This window comes from Rattus norvegicus, chromosome 3 (genome assembly GCF_021556685.1).
Source record: "Rattus norvegicus strain SHRSP/BbbUtx chromosome 3, alternate assembly SHRSP_T2T, whole genome shotgun sequence".
NCBI classification, from domain to species: domain Eukaryota; kingdom Metazoa; phylum Chordata; class Mammalia; order Rodentia; family Muridae; genus Rattus; species Rattus norvegicus.
Genome location: NC_141536.1, coordinates 106,257,646 through 106,281,481, shown reverse-complemented (window position 1 = coordinate 106,281,481; position 23,836 = coordinate 106,257,646). Strand labels below are relative to the sequence as shown.

The following is a 23,836-nucleotide window of genomic DNA, read 5'->3' as shown; positions in this document are numbered from 1 at the left end:
CACAAAAAAACCCTGTCTCAAAAAACTGAAAAACAAACAAACAAAACCAAACAGGGTCTCACTGTGTAACCCAGGTAGACATTGAACCCGTCATCCTCCAATATGTTTCCCAAGTGCTGGAATTACTCATGCCTTCCATATCACAAGGCTGAAAGAACTTGTAGTAATCGCAGCAGTCTGCTCCATAAGTGGTCAGTGTCGGTGCTTGGATTTCAGACCATCTAAGTTCAGAAGTTCAGGGAGCAGAACTGATTGGTAAAGGATTTACAAAGGTTGACTCTGGCTAGACTTAAAGGGGAAAAACTTTGTGGGAGGGGACGTGGGGATAAGGTGTTGAATTTCCGAGAGATTGGCATGAAGCTTAGGAAGCACGTAACCTTGAAAACAATCAGATTCCTTAGTCTTCTCACTAACACCCAATTCTTACAGTGCTCTCTGGGAGAGTTACTTTCTTTGGGTCCCCTTTCACAGTTACCCTCTCTCTAGTATAAAAAAGTACTGTGGAGAGGTCGCATTGGTTTGTGTGCTGACTTTTGTATGCTGAGTGCGGTGGAGTCAGAATACAGGATGCAGTTAAGCACCGTGTTGAGTGCAGAACGTTTGTGTCCGTTTTTGCCTCTGCCGTGCTGTGAGTGTGGAAAGGCCAAGTTCTGCAGTACACCGAACGCGTGTGTTCCAAGAGTCTGTGTAAAGATTAGATGCCGTAGGGTTCGCTGCTTTGGGTTCAGACATAGAGCACTGAGCAGGAACTTACGAACTCCTGGGAGAGCCAACGCGCGGCAGGAGGGGCTGCCCAGCGGAAGCTGAACTCTAGCGGCGGCGGAAGTGCCGCTCCGCACGGCTAAGATGGCGGCGCCCAGGCCGGTCTTGTTCGAGTAGGTTGCTGTTTGCAGGGACCCGCTTCAAGTTACTCAGGTGGAGAACCCAGAAGCAAGGTGTCTGGTTACTTTATCATAACCTTCTTGAGAGTCTTTGCATAAAAGTAGCTTGTGTTCCATAGACCTCGGGTACAGTTCTTCATTTCGAGCCTCACGAGCTGTCTCTTGGTTACAGACGCTGGCGATCCAGGATGCTTAACTAGATCCTTCGGCGCAGTCTCCGGACAGGTCGTGTGGCCAATAGGCTGCGGTGTAAGAGGCTATTCCAAAATCCAGCAAATCCAATGTTAGTCTTCCTTCGCTTTAGAGTTAATCTGTAGGAATTATCCTTATTATAATTCAAGGTGTAACTTTTAGCACTAATTGATTTTAGACAAATCCCCCCACAGACTCCCTGGAGTTTGTGGGGGAGTACATTTGCTTCATGTAGCATGGGACTTGCTGTTTCATTCACTGAAGTTTATTTATATAACAGGTACTGTGGTAGGCACGCTGCATGCAATAATATTTTGCTGTTATTTATAAAGGTTTCCTGTGTCCCAGGTTAAATTGAAACACCTTATTCTCCTACCTCCACTTCCCAAATGCTAAGCTCAGCCTTGTGCATTTTACAGTCTTGAAACAGAATTTGGAATAGTTTAAATAATTTGCCTGATTTTACACTCGTAAGTAGTAGAGCTAGTATTCGATTTCGGACTTAGATTTCTAATGCTTCTGTTAACCCATAACAGCCTCGTGTTTGTGTGTGTTTTTACTGGGCAATGAAACTGCTGGGAATCGCCTCACACTGATCTCAGTCAGACAGATTTGGGAACTGAACCATATCCCCGAATTAAGATCCTACAGGGTTTTCAAGCCCCAAATCCACAAGCATCTGTTTAAGGTTATTTCAGCAGTCAGGATTTTGGGATGGAGGCTTTCCTTGGGACATGTTTTTGTTACACACATGTAATGTTCCCATTGGTTGGGGTATTCAACTGTGGTGACTTGCCTTATCTTTGTCTAACATTCATGTGTCTTAACTTGCCAACCAGGTTTCAAGTACGCAGGTATATGTCTCTTTCTGCCAAATAGAGTTCAGTTCCCATGGAGATCTCGGGGACTTAAACTTTACTTGACCACTACTCAAGATGGAAGTCTTATTCCAAATAGCTTCTTATGTTGGTGCAAGTATCTCTCTTATGTTGGGGTCCTGCCCAGGAGGGTCTTATACCATAAAAACTTATACACAGGTGCAGGAAGTTCTGTTGGGTGATTGGTTGATTCAGGTCCAAGCTTACTGTTGGTAACTATACAAAACAGTTCTACTGACTTCTGTCATGATTGGTTTCCAAGGGCACAGAACATAACAATATGTAATCAATCTTGACATTAGAAAGTTTCTAGAAACAGAAACATATGAGAAAGTTCCCTAACAACAGCAGGCTAACCAGCTAACAGCTACCTAGGCCTTAATGTTTTAGTTAGGTTCCAAAAGAAACCAAGGTCTTACGAATGCTAGGCAAGCACTCTGCCACTGACCTACATACACACTTGACCACCTAAACACACACACACACACACACACACACACACACACACACACACACACCCCTACACCTGGAGCTAACTGTGTAGCCTTGGGGGCTGGTTTTCTGCCTCAGCTGCCTGCGTGCTGATTACAGCCCTGAACACTCATAACCTTTTCTGCACACCTCTGCCCAAAGCAGACTCTCAAAAAGCTTTTTAATGGTAACTTTGTTCTTGATTTTTTGGGGGCTCTCAATCCTTTAACCTCCTGAGTGCTTAGAGTTGGTTACAGGCATAGCCAATCACAGTTGACTTTTGGTACTATTCCTTATCTGCCTCCTTTGGCCCTTGTGTTAGGAATGTTTTCCTTCTTTCTTTCTTTCTTTCTTTCTTTCTTTCTTTTTTTAAGATTTATTTATTTAATGTGTGTGAGTACGCTGTAGCTGTCTTCAGACACACCAGAAGAGGGCATCGGATCCCATTACAGATGGTTGTGAGCTACCATGTGGTTGCTTGGAATTGAACTCAGGACCTCTGGAAGAGCAGTCAGAGTGCTTAACTCTTTGGGCCATCTCTCCAGCCCGTGTATTTACATTTTATTTTTATTACATTACTTGTTTATTTTGTGGAGGGCGGCACACATACCACACTGTGCTTGTGGAGGTCAGTGGACAGCTTGCTGGACTTGGTGTCTCTTTGCACCATGTGAGTTGGGGACTGAGTTCAGTCTTGGCAGCAAATGTCTTTATTGGTTGAACCATTGAATCCCTGTTGATTTAATCATTTATTTTCTGTGATTGGGCCTTTGTAGACCAAACTAGCCTCAAATTCACAGAGATCCATTAGCCTTTGCCTCCCTAAAGGCATGTGCCACCATGCCTGGTAAATTTACCTTTTTGAAAGTGTACTTACAATTCAGTGGCTTTTTTGTATATAACAGGGTTGCTACCAATATCATTTAATTTGAGAAAAATTTTAGAGTTTTGTCATCCACAGATTGTAAACAACCTAAATTGGCAATACTTAGTTGTTGCGTGTGTGTGTGTTTCATTTTTCTGAGACAGGGTCTCACTATGTAGCCTTGGCTGTCCTGGAATTCACTAGGTACACCAGGCTGGCCTCAAACTCACAGAGATCTACCTGCCTTTGCCTCCCCAGTGCTGGGATTAAAGGTGTGTGCCATCATGCCCCACTCGTATTTGTTTTTTGACAAAGGGTTTCATGTATCTCAGGCTGGCTTTAAACTTAGTATAGCCAAGGATAACCTGAACTCTTTACCTTCTTGGATGTGCAACCACCCTTGCCTTGGCTATAAATAATTTTACTAGATTGATCGTCAGAGAGGGAAAAAGAAATGCCAATGAAGAGTGAGCTCACATCAACTCATGGAAAAGATTAAGACAACCAGTGTTCAGTTATAAAGGCTGTGTTGTTGCTCTTAGGAGTGAATGAGAGGAATTCTCTTCACCAACAACGCAGTACTGGAAGGAGTCATCCACAGTTCACAGCTCCAGGGTCATGATGTTGTCCAGACCGAAGCCTGGAGAGTCTGAGGTGGACCTACTGCGCTTCCAAAGTCAGTTCCTCGAGGCTGGTGCAGCTCCAGCGGTGCAGCTGGTGAAAGGGAGTAGGAGGCGTGGTGATGCGCATCCAGACCAGCTCCCCCCACAGGACCATCGGGATGTGGTGATGCTGGACAGTGAGTGCTTTCGAGCATGGGCATGAGGAGAGGGGGTCAGCCTGGGGGATCCCACTTTTATGCTGAGGTGGCTGAATTCTGTTCCAAATGTAACCTCTGTTGCTGAAATTTTGTTTTATTTTTATTGCTTTTGTTCGTGTGTGAGAGAGAAAGAGAGAGAGAGAGGGAGAGAGAGAGAGAGAGAGAGAGAGAGAGAGAGAAAGGGTCTCTCTCTCCCTGTGACTCTAGCTTGTTTGGAATTCACTGTTGAACACAAGCTGACTTTGAATTTGTGACGATCTTATGAACACTGGGGTACCAGATGTGCAGCCCAGCTCTGCAGCCTCCTCATACAGATGAAGAAATTGAGGTTCAGAGAGGTTATATATCATATATTATATATCATATCCAAGATATCACAGCTGAAGCCAGGGCCCAGAGCTGCAGTCTTTTATTCTTTTTCTGCCCGCAATCCTGAAAGTTCCTCAGGAAAGTGTGAGTATCTCACTCTCTGCATTTTTTCTCTTTCAGGTCTCCCAGATTTGCCCCCGGCTCTGCTTCCTGCTCCTTCCAAGAGAGCTAGACCAAGCCCTGGCCGCCCCCTGCCTCACGATGAAGACCCTGAGGAGAGGCTGAACAGACACGATGAGCACATCACTGCTGTTTTGTCTAAGATTGTTGTACGTGTCAGCCCGGCTGAGTGGGGGAGAAAAGGGCTAGGAGTGGAAGGTGCTGCAGAAAGGTAGACTTTAAACACTCCACAGTCAGGTTGGGGCTAGGTTAGAACCACCTAGACTAGATTCAACATGGGCTCATGAACCCCTGGAATGAAGGTCATGGAGGCCACTGGAATAGGGTTCAGCCTGGAGAAGCCTATACATCTTCATCACTTTGTGTTTTGCTGCCACAGGAACGGGATACAAGTTCAGTTACTGTGACTCTGCCTGTGCCCAGTGGTGTGGCTTTCCCCCCTGTGTTCCACCGCTCTCAGGAGAGACAGGTAAGCAGGAGTTCCCTTAGGTGGAGTCTCAGATTGGGTTTCTATTACTGCATAAAACACCATGACCAGAAAAAACTTGGGAAAGAAAGGCTTTATTTCAATTACACTTTCCTCAGGATAGGAACCCAAACAGGTCAGGAACCTGGAGGCAGGAGCTGATACAGAGGCCATGGAGGAATACTGCTTACTGGCTTGCTCCTCATGGCTTGCTCAGCCTGCTTACTTATACATTCCAAGACCACCAGCCCAGAGTGGCACCTCTCACAATGGGCTGGGCCCTCGCTGTCAGTCACTAACTAGGAAACTGCCTTGGAGCTGGACCTCCTTTTGGGTGACTCTAGCTTATGTCAAGTTGTCACAAAACTATCCAACACAGATGGTGCTTAGGGAATGAGGGGCTCTCAGAGCGCATCGTCCCTAGGAAGTTAGTCTGGGCAATGAAGAACAGGTCCTTTGTTTTCTCTAAGAAAGCCATGTATAAGTATCTATGTGTGGGTATGTGCATGTGGGCATGGTACCCACAGAGGCTGGAAAGGGAGCCTCTGGAGCTTGAGTTACAGGGGCTTGCGAGCTGCCTGAGGAGAGTGCTGCGAATTGAATTTATTAGGTCCTCTGGAAGAACAGCAAGTAGCCATCTCTTGAGACCTCTCTTTAGACATTTTGTTTTTCTGTGTAAGTGTTTCAACTTGCATGTGTGTATGCCATGACGTGCATGCTTGGTGCTCGTGGAGATCTGAAGAGGCCTTCTGATTCCCTGGGACTGAAGTTAATGAATGGTTGTGAGTCACTTCGTGGGAACTAGGAGTTGAACTCAAGTTCTCTGCAAGAGCAGCAAAGCAAATGCTTCTAACCACTGAACTGTCTGTCTGTACTCCCCCTACCCCTGCCACACACACACACACACTTTTTATTTTTGAAATTGTCTCAGTAGGAAGCAGGCCTCATACTCACAGAAATGTCTTTTTGCCTCAGCCTTCCCAAGTGATAGAATTTTTTATTTTATTTTATTTTTTTTGTCTCTTTGCATTGCTGGTAATTGAATCCAGTACTTTCTGACCTGGTTAAGCAATGCATCCTGAGTTCTACCCACAGTTCAAGTCCTACTTTCTTCTTTGGGTGTGTATGTGTATGTGTGTATGATGTGTGTACATGAGTTTGTGTATGTTTGTTCTGGCAGTCAGAGAAGCCCCTTATGTGTCCTTCCTGCCTGCTATCTTCTTTAAAATAGCTTGTCTTTGGTATTCCAGCTTTGTGTGTTGGACTAAGGTGGCTTTTACTTTGTGAGACAGGGTCTCTCTCTGTAGCCCTGGGAGTCCTAGAACTCATTGTGTAAACCAGATTGTCCAGGCACTACAGAGATCCTCCTGCCTCTGCCCCCTAAATGCTAGGATTAAAGGCATATATTACCACATCCAGCCTTCAATGGCCTTTGAATTTCCAGGGATTTTTTTGTCTGTCTTCTATCTCGCTTTAGGCATATTGAGATTACAGTCACATGCTAATTGTACCCAGTTTTACATGGGTTATGGGGATTCAAATCAGATCTTCTTGTTTACAGAACAGATACATATACTTGTGTGTGTGTGTGTGTGTGTGTGTGTGTGTGTGTGTGTGTGTGTGTGTGTGTAAATGTGTTCAGGCCTAGGCATGGAAATCAGAAGAAAACCTGTAGGAGTCAGTTCTTCCCTTCCAACATGTGGGAAGGGAACATTGTTGTTGTTTTTTGGGTTTTTTGGTTTTTGTTTTTCCAGACAAGGTCTCATTTCTCATTGCAGCCTTCAAACTTGCTGTGTAGCACAGGGTGTCTTGATTGAACTCCTCTTATTTCTTCAGAGTGCTGATTTTAACTGGGTACCACGATATCCCAGAAGCCCTACTTTCTGTGAGAAAGTTTCTTTTCTCTGCTCCAGATCCTTGGTTTAAGGAGCTAAGGCAGAACAGGTAATTAAAATTGGTAGGGGCTGGAGAGTTGGCTCAGCGGTTAAGAGCACTGACTGCTCTTCCAAAGGTCCTGAGTTCAATTCCCAGCAACTACATGGTGGCTCACAACCATCTATAATGAGATCTGGGGTCATCTTCTGGCCTGTAGGCACACATGCAGACAGAAAGCTGTATGATGTACATAATAAATAAATAAATATTAAAAAAAAAAAAAGGGTTGGGGATTTAGCTCAGTGGTAGAGCGCTTGCCTAGGAAGCGCAAGGCCCTGGGTTCAGTCCCCAGCTCCGAAAAAAAAAGAACAACAACAAAAAAAAATTGGTAACTTGGTTTTTTCTCTTTGCTCTGTAGGTGAAACCAGCAGCATCTAGTAAAAGGAGCATCTTTGCCCAAGAGATTGCAGCAAGGAGGGTGTCAGACAACAGGGCACCATCAGCTGAGCAAGTTGTCCCCAGCCCAGATGCACCAGAGGGTGAGTGCTGCCCGACTGACAATGATGGCGCTCAGTCATCTGGACTATAAATGTTATAAATGTATTCTCTTTTTAGTGTGGTAGAGTGGGGCAAAGTCAATTAACGTATACCAGTCTGGCCTCGAACTCCCTGTATAACGAAGGATGATTTTTTTTTTAAAGATTTATTTTATATTTGTGAGTACACTGTTGCTGTCTTCAGACACACCAGAAGAGGGCATCAGATCCCATTACAGATGGTTGTGAGCCACCATGTTGTTGCTGGGAATTGAACTCAGGACCTCTGGAAGAGCAGCCAATGCTCTTAACCACTGAGCCATCTCTCCAGCCCTGAAAGAAGATTTTAAAATTGTGACTCTCCTGCCTCCACCTCTGGACTGCTAGAGATACAGACGTGTGACCGTGTCAGGTCATATGGGTATGGTCCAAACCAGAGCTTCCTGTGTCCTAGCGGAGACCGGCACGCCAGCAACAGAGCTACGTCCCTAGCCACTCAAATGCACAATTACTTATTCAGTCTTTCTTCCTTTAAAAACTTTTTTGGTGGGCAGTGGTGGCATATGCCTTTAATCCCAGCACTTGGGAGGCAGAGGCAAGAGAGTTTCTGATGGTTCGAGGCCAACCTGGTCTATATACAGAGTGAGTTCCAGGACAGCCAAGGCTACACAGGAATCCTGTCTCAAAAACAAAATAAAAAACTGAAAGAAAAAAAGAAAGACAGGAAGAAGGAAAGAAACTCAAAATATTAATAAATATAAAAATTATATTTGGATTTCTTTAGTTTTACTTTATGATTGCTTGTATTTGGCCTATGTGCTATCCCGGGCGTGCTTGGTACTCTCCGAGATCAGAAAAGTGCACTGGATCCCCTGGAAATGGCATTTGGATGGTTGTGAGTCACCATGTGGGTGCTGGGAATTAAACTCAGGACCTTTGGAACTCAGTCAGTGCTCTTAACCTCTGAGCCATCTCTCCAGCCCATAGCAAGACTTTTTAATGAAAGAAGAGGAGAGGTTAGAAATGTCTGGTAGAGGGTGTGAAGTTTTTTGGGTTTTTTTTTATTGTTATATACCAGTGAGTGTTTTGCTTGCATGCATGCCTAGTGCTCTGGGAATTATAGAGGGCTGTAAGTTACCATGTGGGTGCTGGAAATAGAACCCAGTCCTCTGCAAGAACAACAGGTGGTCATAACCACTGAGCCATCTCTCCAGCTCTCCCATATAAATCTTAAGAGAAGAATAAATGAGAAGTGACCATCTTGCCTCCCCAGAACACCTGGAATGCTGTGTGGTTTCTATTCTGTGGCCAGGGAAGTTCCAGGGCCATCACTGGTCCCTAGGGCTAGTTGCCTTATTGAAGAGGCCAGAGGGTGTAGGTATAGCCAGGAGAGCAGAGGGATAAAACTGATTGTGCACTTCTTTCAGGTGCCGTGCCCTGTGAGACACCCTCCTCTAAGGACAGAGGCAGCCAGCTTCCTGGGAGGAGCCATAGCTTCCACAGACCAAATCTAATCACAGGAAAGGGGCTCAGGAGCCAGGCGGCTGTGCAGGAGGTCCAGACCATCCATGAAGAGAATGTAGCAAGACTACAAGCCATGGATCCTGAGGAGATCCTGAAGGAGCAGCAGCAGTTACTGGCTCAACTTGGTATGGATGTTAGGTCTTCCTGCTGGGGCCAAGATAAGCAGGGGCTGCCACTTGTTGGGGAAGGCCTACTGCGAATGCTAGGCTTTATGCTCTGTGTGTGTGTGTGTGTGTGTGTGCGTGTGTGTGTGTGTGTGTGTGTGTGTGTGAGAGTGTGTGTGTGTGTGTGTGAGTGTGTGTGTGTGTGTGTGTTTGACTGTTGTGGTAGCTGGGATTGAACTCATGTCCTTACATATTCTAGGCCAGTGCCCTACCACTAATCATACCTCTAGCCCTTAAGGAGTTGAGGAGAAGCAGAGATCCTGTACAAGTAATTGCAGGGCAGACATATTTGTAGTATTTACTTATTTACTGGCATTGGAGATTAATGAACTATATGCTAATACTTCCATACATTTCTTTGTCCTTAAACTATCCTCCTACTCTTGGGAGAGAGATGGTATTAAGTTCATTTTGCTAATGAATGAATGAACAAACAAAGCAGGCTCTGCTACTTGGAGTGGTACATGTCTCTAATCCCAGCACTTGGAAGTAGAATCAAACCAGAGTTCCTGCTCAGCTGTATGGCTAGTTTGAGGCTAGCCGGACTCTGGGACCCTTCTTCAAAAGTAAAACTTGAAGCTGATGATATAGCTCAGTGGGTGAAGGGCTCCCTGAGCAAGCCTTTTGACCATGAAAAGGTGGGCGAGAACTGATTCCACTAAGTTGTACTGAGACCTCCATATGTACACATACTACCTCCCCGTATCCTTAGTAGTAACTTAAAACAAAAAACAAACAACCCTCGAAAAATAAAAATGAGGCTCAGAAATTTAAGAGAAATTCTCCACCAGTCACATAGCTGATAAGGAATATAGAATGGATTGATGGGAGGAGTGCTACAGTTGAAACCCAGAACCCTAGGCCATGTCTTGTACATCCAGTGCTACAGACTGGGTCTGGTGCTTCCGACTGGTCTAACCACCTGCTCCATTATGTCCTACCGAAGTTCCTGGTGCAGTCACACCATGCTTTATCACAGCTGTGCTCTACCCTCTGTCCTTCACCTTCTAGTGTGACTGCAGTGATGCATACAGGATCTTCCTCTCAGTCTTGTTCCACATCGTATGCAGACCGATTGTGTGCTGTATATTCAGGTTTTAGTAAATGTATGTACAGACTGAGAGAAAAGAAAGAAGTTGTTTGGCTAGGTACTGTCCTTTGACTCTAGCCAACATCCACTTGTTTCTCCCACATCTGACCTGGCGGCAAGCAGATTCCAGCATAGGAACCCAGCCAGAGGACTGTGGAGAGCAGGGGCTGTGGCGATAGTCAGGCCCCAGGTGCTACACAGGCGTGGACTGGCAGGAGAGTGCAGGGGCCTGAGCCAGGACCTGGAAGTAGTTTGCCTTGACCTTAGCACCCGAGGTGGGAATCTTCCAGCAGGTCTCAAATGAGGAGGAGTCTCAAGACCTACCCTGGCTTCTTACCCTCTCTCCACCATTACTCCTAGACCCCAGCTTGGTTGCCTTCTTGAGAGCTCATAACCATACCCGGGAGCAAACAGAAACAAAAGCCACCAAGGAGCAGAACCCAGAAAGGCCCTCAGTTCCTGTCAGTAAAGAAGAGCCCATCATGTCAACATGTACCGGGGAGTCTGGGACCAGGGACAAGCTGGAGGACAAGTTGGAGGACAAGCTGCAGCCAAGAACCCCAGGTTTGGAGAACAGGCACCATCATTTCGTCAGAGAGGAAAAAATAGCCCAGTGTGGTGGTGCATGCTTCTAATTCCAGCATCCTTGATAGGCAGAGTCAGGCGGATCTCTGTCAGTTGGAGGCCAGCCTAATATCTGCATATCACAGGCTACAAAGCGGGAGTGTGCTTGCTACCAAGCCTGACAACCTGAGGTAGATCCTTGGAACCTTCATGGTGAAAGAGAAAAACAGCTTCCACACATGCCGTAGTGTATGCGCACACACGCACTTCTCATACACAAAATAAGTAAATGTTAAAAAAGAAAAAGGGTGGGAAAAAGTGTCCTTGGCCATGGCCTGCTGATGGGGAGATGCTCCCCTCCCTTGGATATGGAATGTTCATCTTCATTAGTGTCTTTAAATTGGCTCAGATGGTCCTAATTTGCTGGCGCATGTCTTTCTGCACATCTGTTTTTTTGTCTTGTTATCCCTACTCCCGACATCTGAATGGGTAGCAAAGTGTGACTGAGGCTCCCTCCCAAGGCAGACCAACTTCCTGCCTTTGCACTTGTTTCATCCCCTTTCTGTCAGTGTTTTGGAGGCATGGTAGAGCCAGGAAAAGGGAGACATTTCCAGTGTAGGACTCGGGACTTGCCAGACCAGGAGCAGAGGCCAGTGGAAGCACTTATCTCCCAGAGACAAGATTATTTCATTAGAGATTAACAAAAGAGGAAATTGAATTATGACAGCCCGGAACCTCTGCTCCTGAAGGACTGCTGGGCCAGCACTGCTGGGCCAGCCAGGCAGGTTGAGTGGGGGTGGGGTGGGGGTGAGGCCGAAGGAGGAGATGGTAGAGGTGTTCTGTACCCTGCCCCACTGCAGCAGCATAGCTGCCTCCCCTTCTTTGTCTCCCTTCCCTTACTCCTTCAGAGGGCTGCACCAGAGGGTACTGCTGTACTTTCCTTGGCATTTGGTGTCCCATATTCCTTTTCTGTCACTTCTTCCTTTTCTTCTCTTCTCCTTAGAACAAGTCTTTGGAGTCGGCATGGGGCTGGAGCCAGGACCAGCTATGTCGCTATAGTTGAGACATTCATCCAGTTGTCAGGGGTGCCAAGCCATACCATTTAGCCCTAGCTGAGGGTAGGAGCTGCTAGGTTCAGTGCAGAAGGCCTGAGGCAGCTGCTTTCTCCAGTAGGCTGAGCTCCTTGAGGAACCCTATGCTTCTGCCTCCCCAGCACTGAAGCTCCCCATGACCCCCAACAAAGAATGGCTCCATATGGACACCGTAGAGCTGGAGAAGCTCCACTGGACCCAGGACCTGCCACCGCTCCGGCGGCAGCAGACACAGGAGGTGAGGGGGAACATGTGGGATGGAGTTGCTCTTTTTCTGCCCAGAACTGGGGCCTGAGAAATAGTTCTTGTTTGCTCTCAGCTTCTCTCCTGTCACCCCACCTGGCCCTATAGGCCACAGGAGCCCTATTTCCAGTCAGAGGTAGAGCCCAGACTAATCCTAAAAGGCTGGAGATTAAAGGCGATTGAGTGTGGAGAAACTGATGCAGCTCCCAGCATAGCTCTTTCTTTGTCTTAGAGAATGCAGGCTCGATTCAGCCTTCAGGGAGAGCTCCTGGAGCCTGATGTGGATCTGCCCACACATCTGGGCCTGCACCACCACGGAGAAGAGGCAGAGGTAAGGCATGGGATCCAAGGAAAACTGGAGACTCTTAGCAAATGATTAGCAACTGTGCAAAAATAGGATCCCTGGTCAGTTGCCTTTGCCCTGTGTGTCCTGCCCCAGCTCGTGGCCTTGCTGTCACTCTGTTTCTTAGAGACAGGATGCTCCTACTACTGCACCCTACCCTGTTGTAACAGCCGGGCTTTGCATGCTTTCCCTCAGAGCATTCCCTCCTCATAGGCTGCCATCCTGATTTCCTAACTCAAGCCCTCCCTTACCTTGGGAAGTTTCCTAGTCCTCCTTTGCTCACCTTATTGGTCCTAGTTCTTCAGCTTGGCAGGACAGTCCATAGACCTCAAGCTCCGCCTCCTTGACTCCTCTGGACCACTCTGCTAATGCTTCCACATGGAATCCCCATTTTCACAGCCTAGCATGGCTCACTCCAAAGAATGTCCATACCTTTATTCCATGCTGGACCATTAAAGCTGTACCCATCCACTGAGAGCAGATTCCCTTTCCATGCCTGTCCTCTGATTAGAAATTAAACATCAGCTACTATATCCGCCTCTGCTTTATGGTGGGTGCCATTGCTCTGTGCATGGACTATATTTTTCATTAGCTTGAGGTTCCAAGGGGAGCCATGACTAGGTGTCACTTGTTTATCTTGCCTTCCCCTTGGTACTTTCCTGGGTATTTAGAAGACACTGTCCTGTGTCTTGATTCCTTCTGACTCTTTGTCCCTGCACCAGAGAGCAGGGTACTCTCTACAGGAGCTGTTCCACCTGACCCGTAGCCAGGTATCCCAGCAGAGAGCACTGGCATTGCATGTGTTGTCCCACATCGTCGGCAGGGTAAGTGGACTGCTGGCCTGGTCCTACCTAGCCATACCCCATCCTTCATCCTGTGATCTTAGCCTTTTCCTCCTTACTGTGGGTCAGACTAGGAATGGGGCAAAAACAGGGTGATGGGTCAGCAACAGTTCTATCCAAGTTCTGCATCTTCAACAAAGTGTCATCCTCCTGTACCCAAGGCCCAGGCTGGTGAGTTTGGGGACCGTCTAGTGGGCAGTGTCTTGCGCCTCCTCTTGGATGCTGGCTTCCTCTTCCTGCTGCGCTTCTCTCTGGATGACAGGATAGACAGCGTCATTGCAGCAGCTGTCCGAGCTCTTCGTGCTCTGCTGGTTGCTCCTGGAGATGAGGTATGTCAGGGATAGGAATGGGTTCAGAGGCTACAGGGCTCTCTCTGCTCTGCGTTCTGGGCGTGCCTTTTGCTAAGGCTTTGCAGGCAGAGTGGAGAATAGGGTGGCAGGTATCAGCCACTTTCAAAGGACACAAGCCCAAGAGCCTTGGCTCCCTGCTGCTCTGTGTTGGGGAAAGATGATTTTGCTTTGCCCAGAACCATTTCTTCTTTCTCACCCCTCCTCTGGAAGGAGCTCCTTGACAGCACCTTCTCTTGGTATCATGGAGCTTCAGTGTTCCCTATGATGCCCAGCCACGACGATAAAGAGGATGAAGATGAGGACGAAGAACTCACAAAAGAAAAGGTGAATCGAAAGACCCCTGAGGAAGGAAGCCGCCCTCCACCCGACCTGGCCAGACATGATGTCATCAAGGTAGAGGGCACTCTGCATTCCTGTCCTTGACCTCCAGGTTTGATGAGCAGGAGAGGTCACCAAGACTGGGTAACCCCCTTATGTGGCAATGGGTTTCTTTCTGAGTCCTAGGGTCTTCTGGCTACCAACCTGCTGCCTCGGTTCCGCTATGTGCTGGAGGTGACCTGCCCAGGGCCCTCTGTGGTCCTTGACATCCTGGCTGTGCTTATACGCCTGGCCCGGCATTCCCTGGAGTCAGCCATGAGGGTGAGCAGAGAAGGAGGGCAACGAATGGACAGAGCCAGCCAGCGCCCCCCCTCCCCCCCGTGGACTCTTCTTGTTGATTTATTTTATGGTTTTTGTTACTGTTGTTTTTGTTGCTGCTGCTGTTTTAAGATAGGGTTTCATTATAGCTCAAGCTGGTTGAGAGCTTGCTGTATCGCTTAGTCAGGCCTGAGACCGCAGAAACCCTTCCTCAGCTTCCTGAGTACCAAGACGATAGGCATAAGCCCGTGGCCTGTGTCCAGATGATGGACCTTATCTCTGTTTCCCTTTCCTCCTATCTCCCGCAGGTCCTGGAGTGTCCTCGGCTGATGGAGACCATAGTTCGGGAGTTCTTGCCGACCAGTTGGTCCCCTATAGGGGTGGGGCCTGCTCCCAGTCTATATAAAGTGCCTTGTGCTGCTGCCATGAAACTACTCAGGGTCCTGGCCTCAGCTGGGAGGAATATCGCTGCCCGACTGGTAAGCCTACCCTGGCCTCCTGACATGGTGTGGGCTCCCTGACCGTAGCCTGTCCAGAGCTGCTGCCTGCAGACAGGTGCACATCACCTATAGCCAAGCAGAGAAGTGCCCAGCAAGCACTATCTAAAGAGAAGGGAAGAGCACTGGCTGGTGAGACGCTCCACAGGCAGAGGCGCCTGCTGCCAAGCTGGTGACCCAAGTTTAGTCTCTGGAACCCACATGGAAGGAGGAGGAAGTGGCTCCTGGAGTTCCCTCTGATTTCCATATGTCTGACAAGTGAGCACTTATGGCCCCAAATAAATGCTAAGGACAAAGGCTGAAAGAGGGGGCCAATGCTCTTTCAACTCTGCCCAGAGCTATAGGCCCTGTGGCGTCACAAAGACTTAGAATAGGGCAGCTTGAGCCCGTTTCCAAGAGACCCAGTACTAGCTGGATGACCCTGACGCCCTTACCTTCTTATCTCCAGCTAAGCAGCTTTGATGTCAGGAGCCGACTGTGCCGATTCATAGCTGAAGCACCACGTGACCTGGCCTTGCCATTCGAAGAAGCAGAGATCCTGACAACTGAGGCCTTCCGTCTCTGGGCCGTGGCTGCCTCCTATGGCCAGGGTGGTGACCTTTACAGGTGAGGAAAAGCAAGAGATAGGCTTCTCTAGGGCCCTGCTGTTCTGAGTGTGAGTTCTGCACTACATCCTTTGCTCAAGACCCCGAGCATGATGAGGGGATTTCTGTCCGGTGTGGAGTCACTAGGGAAGAGTGGGCCAACAGCATTCTCTGTCAATAGCGTTAGGATATTGGGGAAGTCAGAGGTCAGTTCCCAAGTATGCAGTAACTTAGAAGGTTTGCAGGACCTAGCCTTGCACAAGTGTCTTTGTCCTGGGCTGTCTCCCTCCTGCTCCTTTTTGACCAGGTTGAAGCTCCTGACAGAACTGTGCTTTGTGCCCTGATCATGCCTCTCTGCATAGTGAAGGCCAGTTGTTTTCCCCAGGGAGCTGTACCCAGTGCTCATGCGGGCCCTGCAGACACTGCCTCCAGAGCTCAGCACTCATCCCCTGCAGCCCCTGTCCATGCAGCGGATGGCCTCTCTGCTCACTCTGCTCACCCAGCTGACCCTGGCAGCTAGCACACAGCCTGAGGCCACCAGGTAAGCCAGCTCCAAGCCTGTCAGCAGGTGTGCACTGCAGCCACCCCAGGACAGAGGGGTGCTCCTCCACAGGGAGAGGGGGAGGTGGCTGGAGTTTAGGGAGTATGGCCAGATGCTTACCTTTGCCCCCTTTGACACTCCTGCAGTGGCTCTGTCGAGTCCTGTGTGGTGGCCATCCCTTCCTCAATCACCTGGACACATGTATCTGGACTCAAGCCACTGGTTGAGCCATGTCTAAAGCAGACCCTAAAGTTTCTGCGCAGACCTGATGTGTGGAATGCCCTGGGTCCGGTGCCTAGTGCCTGCCTTCTGTTCTTGGGTGCTTACTATCAGACCTGGAGCCAGCAGGTGAGTGCAGCCTGCCTGCCTTCATCTGGATCCTACACACTTCCTCCTGTTTCTTCTCTATAGGTTCTCCACCTCCCTTTTTTATATGGGCCAGTTGTTTTCCCCAGGGAGCTGTCTTCAGACACACTAGAAGAGGGCATCAGGGGGTTGGGGATTTAGCTCAGTGGTAGAGCACTGAGTAAGTGGTAGAGCCTAGCAAGAGTAAGGCCCTGGGTTCAGTCCCCAGCTCCGAAAAAAGAAAAAAAAAAAAAAAAAAAAAGAAGAGGGCATCAGATCTCATTACAGATGGTTGTGAGTCACCATGTGATTGCTGGGAATTGAACTCAGGATCTCTGGAAGAGCAGTCAGTGCTCTTAACCCCTGAGCCATCTTTCCAGCCCCTGTTGGTTCCTTTTCTACCTCTCCCTTTGTGTGGCTTTGGGTGTAAATATGGCTGTCCTGTGTGGAATTCCAGAGCCACACATGCCAGACAGTTTCTTTCCTACTGACAGGTACGACCTTCACCTTTCCACTCTACCCATCCCTTCCCACTTCTGTTTCCCAGGGGAGCTTCCGAGACCCATGTTGATGAGCATCAGCTCAGCTTTTGTCTGCCCTCTCATGCATCCGAGATGTGTACTAGAGCAAACTCAGGGCTGTCTCCCCTTAAGAAAGATCTGGCTGTGGAAGCTTCCAAACAGATTTATTTGAGACCTGTAATGTGGTGGGACTGGTCCAGATATATAGGGCTAGGAAAATGGGTATTTTAGCCCTTCAGCTCAATGAACACCTTGGCCCTCCAGTCAGGCTTGTGCCCAGAGGATTGGCTTCAGGACATGGAACGCTTTTTGGATGAATTCTTGCTGCCACTGCTGAGCCAGCCTCCTTTGGGCAGGATGTGGGATTCCTTAAGGTATGATCTGTGATGGCAGCTGGGGGAGTGTGGGATGGAGACCATTCTCCTGAGGGGCTCATGGGTCTGTCTCCCCAATCCATCCCAGGACATGGCTTTTAGGAGCCTGAGGAAACCCAAATTCCCAACAGGAGCAACCCTTGGTACTCTGAGGAACATGAACACTGGTCTGCACAGCCACATCCTGGCTTGCACTCACCAGATCAGGGTCCCCTCAGCATCTATATTCTCCCCACAGGGACTGCTCCCCGCTCTGCAATCCGCTGTCCTGTGCTTCCACCCCTGAAGCTCTCCCCAGCCTCGTGTCACTAGGCTGTGCAGGAGGCTGTCCCCCTCTCAGTGTGGCTGGCTCAGCCTCACCCTTCCCATTCCTCACTGCCCTCCTCTCTCTTATCAACACTCTGGGCCAGATCCACAAGGGGCTTTGCAGACAGGTAAGCCTCAGGTGACAGGTAAGCCTCAGGTGTCCATTTATAGGCCAGGCGTGGGGACAAATAGCAGGGGTAGGAAAGAGGGAGAAGGGAGGCCTCATTTTTCTGAGTGGTTAGGAGCGGGCAACAGTCTGGGGAGCCCCAGAACCCATCAGTGTCAATTTCCAGATCTGAACAAACTTGTTCCCTCAGCTGGCTGTTGTGTTGACTGCCCCAGGACTCCAGAACTACTTTCTCCAGTGTGTGGCTCCTGCACCTGCGCCACAGCTCACACCCTTCTCTGCCTGGGCCCTGCGCCATGAGTACCACCTACAGTACCTGGTGCTTTCCCTAGCCCAGAAAGCGGTGGGTCCCTCTCTGCAGAGCCAGCCCCACCCTGCGGTCCCTCCTGCCTCTCTGCCACCTGTGCTGTTTGTACTGCCCCTGTGCTGTAGTCCATGTTCCCTGGTTCATGTCCTCCATCTCTCTGTCATTTCCTCATGCCCTCTGCTTCGGTCCTCCATGCTGCCTCCCTGCCTAATAGTGCCCGCCCTGCCTCCTCCCTAGGCAACATCGCAGCCAGAGCCAGCTGCCAGCACTGCCCTCCATCATGTTATGGCCCTGGTCCTGCTGAGCCGGCTGCTGCCTGGAAGTGAATTCCTCGCCCACGAGCTGCTGCTGAGCTGTGTGTTCCGGCTGGGGTTCCTGCCGTAAGTCCAGGCACTTCAGGCTTCAGGGGCTTGGGACTTTGGATGCTGCTGAACTCTTAACAAAACCTAGGTTTTAGTCTCAAGCTTCACATGTTATAATTAATTCGTTATTCCCTCAGTAAAGTGAAGATGAGGTTAGGTTATTCACCGTCCCCCCACCTGAGAACGATAAGTCTCCACAGTATAACAGTGGCTAAAAAATGTCACATAAGCTAAGCTAGGGATGTAGTTGAACAGTAAAGCACCTGCTTGGCATGTGTGAGGCTCTAATTCAAAGTAGGGACCTGGTTCACTGATGCACACCCTTTATCGTAGCACTCAAGAGGTCAGCCGGACTACATGAGATTACCTCAAAACAATATAGACAGATGTAGATATTGACATATAGATATAGATAGATGGATAGAGATAGATGATAGATAAATGATGAATAGACAAATGGTAGATTTTAAGTAAATGAATAAACAAGTAAATAAATAGGAAAGGTGACACCTTGACCCCAGCACAGCTAGAAAATGAAAGCATACAAATTTCCATAAACTTTCCTTCTGAGCCATCTCCTAAATGCCATGCAGCATTGTGGTGTGAACGGCTGTCAGGGGAGCAGAAAGGCACAGGACTAAACTTAGAAACCCTAGATCTGGGACACTGTCTGGATGCTGTGATTCTAGCCCTTAGTTTTGGCTTTTGTATCATGTTACAGGGAAAATGCTTCAGGTGGTCCAGAGGCAGCTGACTTCTCTGATGGGCTGTCCTTAGGGAACAGTGGGGACCCTCACTGTAGACGAGGGGCTCTCCTAGTTCAAGCTTGCCAGGATCTCCCCAGCATCCGCAGCTGCTACCTGGCCCATTGTTCACCAGCTCGAGCCAGTCTGCTGACCTCCCAAGCGTTGTACCGTGGAGAGCTGCCGCGAGTCTCAAGTCTGCTGCTGCCTGTACCTAAGGAGCCACTGCTGCCCACTGACTGGCCCTTCCAGCCGCTGATCCATCTCTACCACCGAGCTTCAGATACTCCCTCTGGGCTGCCTGCTGCTGACACTGTAGGCATCACCATGCGGGTCCTACAGTGGGTGCTAGTTCTGGAGAGCTGGCGCCCTGAGGCCCTCTGGGCTGTGCCCCCTGCTGCCCGCCTGGCACGTCTCATGTGTGTGTACCTGGTGGATAGCGAGCTTTTTCGAGAGACTCCCATACAACGTCTAGTGGCTGCTCTTTTAGCTCGGCTCTGTCAGCCCCAAGTCTTGCCAAACCTCAAGCTGGACTGCCCCCTCCCTGGCCTGACCTCCTTTCCTGACCTCTATGCCAGCTTCTTAGACCACTTTGAGGCCGTCTCATTTGGAGACCACTTGTTTGGGGCTCTGGTCCTCCTTCCTCTGCAGCGCCGGTTCAGTGTCACCTTGCGCCTTGCCCTCTTTGGGGAGCATGTGGGAGTATTGCGAGCACTTGGCCTGCCTCTGGCTCAGGTACGTTCTCAGCCTATCCAGGCCTGCCTAGGACCCTTGCACTGGACATTAGGGGCAGTCTGGAGCAGTGTGGAGCTTCAGTGGCATCATTACCTCATTACCTCTTTGAAAGTATCAAGATGCAGGGAATAGAAGGACTTTTATCATGGAAACTGGCAGAGAGTAGGTGTTCATATCATCATCATCATCATCATTGATTTTTTTCAAGACAGGGTTTCTCTTTGTAGCTTGCCTATCCTGGAACTTGCTCTGGAGACCAGGCTGGCCTGAAACTCACAGAGATCCTGCCTCTGTCTCCTGAGTGTTGGGATTAAAGGCGTGTATCACCACTACAGCAGGGTTCATGTTATTAAGAAGGTTTGGTTTCTGCTTGTGAACTCCTACAGTCTAGATGAAGATATGCTAAGACCGAAAAACAAAACCATAGTTGTTAATCACTCAGATTCTTGGTGTGTTAAGTCAGAATTCAGAGAGTTTTTTAAAAGATCAGAGTGGACTTCTCTGAAGGAGAAAATGCTATGGAGGAGAGGTTGACTCAGTGTTGTTCACCAACCCCTGGAAGTTTGTGGAGAATTTGGCTCTTAAAAGGTTTCTGTAAAGTGCTTACTACAAAAAGGCTATGAAGCAAAGCCCTAAAGAATGGTCAGGCTAAAGAGTCAGCTCACATGTTGTAAAGAAAACCAGGCCTGGTAACACAGGCCTATAACCCTAGTCTCTTAGCTGAGGCAGGAGGATTGAAGTTTAAGGACAGCCTGGGCTATACAGAGTTCTAGTCTAGGGTGAGATCGAACACTGTCATCAGCGTGCTAAGGATTGTAGCTCGGATGATAGAGCTTGCTAGCTGATCTGAGCTTCACATTTGATGGGATACTTGCACTCAGGTGTGCATATAACACACACAATTAAAACAAAAATATCTAAAAATGTAATAGGTACCCATAATATTTTTTTTATTTAAAAACATTTTAGAGCCAGGTATAGTGGTACACACATTTAATCCCAGCACTTGGGACACAAAGGCAGTTGAATCTCTGCGAGTCTGAGGACAGCCTAGTTCATGTAGAAGTTCAGGGCCAGAGCTATATAAAGAGACCCTGTCTCAAGAAAGAAAAGGGTTTTGAGACGGTGTCTTCCTATGTAAGCCAGGCTGGACGCTCCCTTGCAATTTCCCTGCCCTAGCCTTGTGTATGTGTTCAGGAATGATAGACACATGCTTCCACTCCCAGCTCAGTAATAATTGTCTTTATTTATATTTTTTCTAGTCTCTTTTGTATACTTTTATATTTTTATAAAATTGGAATTACTGCATAATGAATTTTTCATTTAACCTTACATCACAAGCATTCGGCATCCTTAAATACTTGTAAGAAATCAATACTTTGTGTGTGTGCTGGAAATGGGACCCAGGGCTTCATGCATCCTAGGAAGGAGCTCAGGCTGTAGGCTGTGCCCAGCACCAGTCTTTGCCCTCCACCCTTCATCCATGTACTAAGAAGGAGGTCTTTCTAGGACTTGATGTCTGCCCTGTGATTTGCTTACATGTGACCAACAGACACATGCTGCTACTGGTGGACATTTCCAGCTTGGCCCTCAGCATATTGTTCCCTCTGTCACAGCTGCCTGTGCCTCTGGAGTGCTACACAGAGCCTGCTGAAGACAGCCTGGCTCTCCTTCAGCTCTACTTCCGGGCCCTGGTTACTGGTGCACTCCATGCACGTTGGTGCCCCGTCCTCTACACTGTAGCTGTGGCTCATGTCAATAGTTTCGTCTTCTGCCAGGACCCAAAGAGCTCAGTAAGTCACCAATCTATCTTCAGAGGGACGGAGGGAGCTGGTGGGCCACTTGGGGTTGGGCTGAGGGTTAGTGAGGCCAGTGGTGGCTACCAATCCTCGGCTTAATGCCATATCTCCCTCTTACGCTCCCAGGATGAGGTGAAGGCTGCCCGAAGGAGTATGCTGCAGAAGGTGTGGCTACTGGCAGACAAGGTAGAACTGTGGGTATTGGGAAGGGAAAGATACAGGGGTTTAAGGAACCAAACCTCAACAAACTCTCACCACTCACTTCATGGGTTTTGCCCTCCACAGGATCTGCGGCAGCATCTCCTTCACTATAAACTCCCCAACTCCAGCCTCCCAGAAGGCTTTGAACTGTATCCCCAGTTACCTCGCCTGAGGCAGCAGTACCTTCAGACGCTGCCCACAGAGGTGCTCCAGAACGGAGGATTCAAGACATAGGGCACTTGCCCCAGCTAAAGATGAACTAAAGATGAGCTAAAGATTCATTCTCCTGAGGCTTCCCGGTGCACATCATGAGAGAAACACAAGCTTGCCTTCCTTCCTGTGAGCACATCGAGCCTCTTCTTTTAGAACAGAAGGAACTCATATTACATTATGATACTGCAGCTCAGGACCTGGGAGCTCTGAGGGCTGTGCTAGGAGTGACTTCAATGTTTCCCCTGCGGTGGCCCAGGACAGTCTGAGCACAGCTCTTCTCACCACCTCCCATCTTTACCAGGTCAGGGTGTGTGATTGCTGTGCTACGCCCTGAAATAAAATTCTTTTCTAGTCTTACTGATCTGGACTGTTTTGTCTCGTTCAGAGTTGGTAGCAAGGGTGGATTATCTCAAGGAAAGAGGTGGGAGTTAAACAGTCCCCATCTGGGAATGGTAGTCTGTGACCGAGAGTCTGTGACAGTGAGAGTGCTCCTAGAGTGGGTGCTCCTGGAAGGGCTGGTGTCGGGGAACCCAAATGTTAGCCTGGTACATTCTCCTACACTCTCAGTGGGCTTTTTTTTATGTATATGACTGCTCCATCCTGCTGCCAGAGGAGAGCATCAGACTCCAGTATAGATGGTTGTGAGCCACCATGTGGTTGCTGGGAATTGAACTCAGGACCTCTGGAAGAGCAGGCAGTGTCCTTAACTACTGTGTGTTCATCTGTGTGTGTGAATGGCATGTGTACAGAGACCAGAAGATAATGTTGGATCCCCTGGATCTGTGTGGTTGCGAGCTCCCTACTGTGGGTACTAGAAACCAAATTCCAGTGTACTTAACCACCAGCACTGGTACTTTCTAGATTATCCTTCCCTCTGAATTCTGACATAGGCTTGCTTAAGAAAATATATTTTACTGTACAAGGCATTAGTCTGGTCTTCAAAGTGAGTTCCAAGACACAGAGAAACCCTGTCTTGAAAACACACACAACATTATGTGTATGGATGTTTTCCTACATGTGTCTGTGTACCATGTGTGTGTCTGCTACCCCTTGAAGCCAGACAGGGACATCAGATTCCCCTGGAACTAGAGATACAGATGGTTGTGACCAATTGTTACCAATCATTTTAGTACTGAGAAGTGAACCCTGGCCCTCTTGAAGAACAAGTTCTTTTTTTTTTCCGGAGCTGGGGACCGAACCCATGGCCTTGCGCTTGCTAGGCAAGTGCTCTACCGCTGAGCTAAATCCCCAACCCCAAGAACAAGTTCTTTTAACTATTGAGCCGTCTCTCCAGGCCAACACAGGCTTTCTTGCCCTATCATTTGCTATAACTGTTCTTCCAAATCCTCAGGAGAAGTTCAGTATGGCCCTGCCAGTGAGCCAACATAAGCGACGTGATCGCCCACTATCAGACTAGAGGCCTGTGAGGGAAGTGGAGGCAAGAAGTGGGTGATGGAAACCTTAGGCGGTTGTGAGGGGTATGAGAACAGACTCAGGAGAAGGCTTCAATGAGCAGCTCTTTTAATTGCGGGGAACAAAAACTTCAAACCTCCCTGGGTTCGGTCCCCAGCTCCGAAAAAAAAGAACCAAAAAAAAAAAAAAAAAAAAAAAACTTCAAACCTTTGGGGAGTGGGTAGAGGCTTTGGAGTAAATGGAGCCAAGGTGCTGTGGCCTTACTTGCACGAAGAGGAATTCCAGGTGCCTGCTGGACACAACCTTATAAGAAGAGAGGTGTTTAACCTGCAACATGGCCATTAGGCTACTTGACCACCTCAATGGTGTGGCAGAGGCGCTATGGATGGGAGGATGGAGGCGAGAGGAGGGATGCTGGGACATACAGGCCCAGAGCAGGGAGGGAGGA

At 48.6% G+C, this 23,836-nt stretch overlaps 1 protein-coding gene across 10 annotated transcripts; it reads left to right on the top strand.

The window, feature by feature from the left end:
• The first annotated feature begins 835 nt into the window (after positions 1 to 835).
• On the top strand, positions 836 to 22,336 carry Rpap1 (RNA polymerase II associated protein 1). 10 transcript variants are annotated; one of them, XR_015682905.1, is made up of 26 exons: positions 836 to 915; positions 1,054 to 1,164; positions 3,830 to 4,086; positions 4,597 to 4,745; positions 4,976 to 5,065; positions 7,356 to 7,476; positions 8,901 to 9,122; positions 10,612 to 10,815; positions 12,029 to 12,144; positions 12,382 to 12,480; positions 13,215 to 13,316; positions 13,496 to 13,663; positions 13,895 to 14,077; positions 14,189 to 14,323; positions 14,629 to 14,799; positions 15,266 to 15,423; positions 15,787 to 15,942; positions 16,089 to 16,290; positions 17,073 to 17,134; positions 17,537 to 17,616; positions 17,806 to 17,958; positions 18,160 to 18,302; positions 19,006 to 19,762; positions 21,379 to 21,555; positions 21,688 to 21,747; positions 21,847 to 22,332. XR_015682905.1 is itself a non-coding variant. In NM_001033999.3 (26 exons), the coding sequence occupies exons 3-26, from the start codon at positions 3,906 to 3,908 to the stop codon at positions 21,994 to 21,996; spliced, it is 4,203 nt and encodes a 1,400-aa protein (NP_001029171.1). In that variant the 5' UTR covers positions 836 to 915; positions 1,054 to 1,164; positions 3,830 to 3,905; the 3' UTR covers positions 21,997 to 22,336. The 10 variants fall into 10 exon arrangements, 5 of the variants coding, with proteins under 5 accessions (NP_001029171.1, NP_001420309.1, XP_087508126.1 ...); XR_015682904.1 differs by having other exon boundaries at positions 836 to 935; XR_015682908.1 differs by having other exon boundaries at positions 836 to 935; positions 15,709 to 15,942; positions 17,073 to 17,182; positions 17,421 to 17,616.
• The last annotated feature ends 1,500 nt before the right edge of the window (positions 22,337 to 23,836 follow it).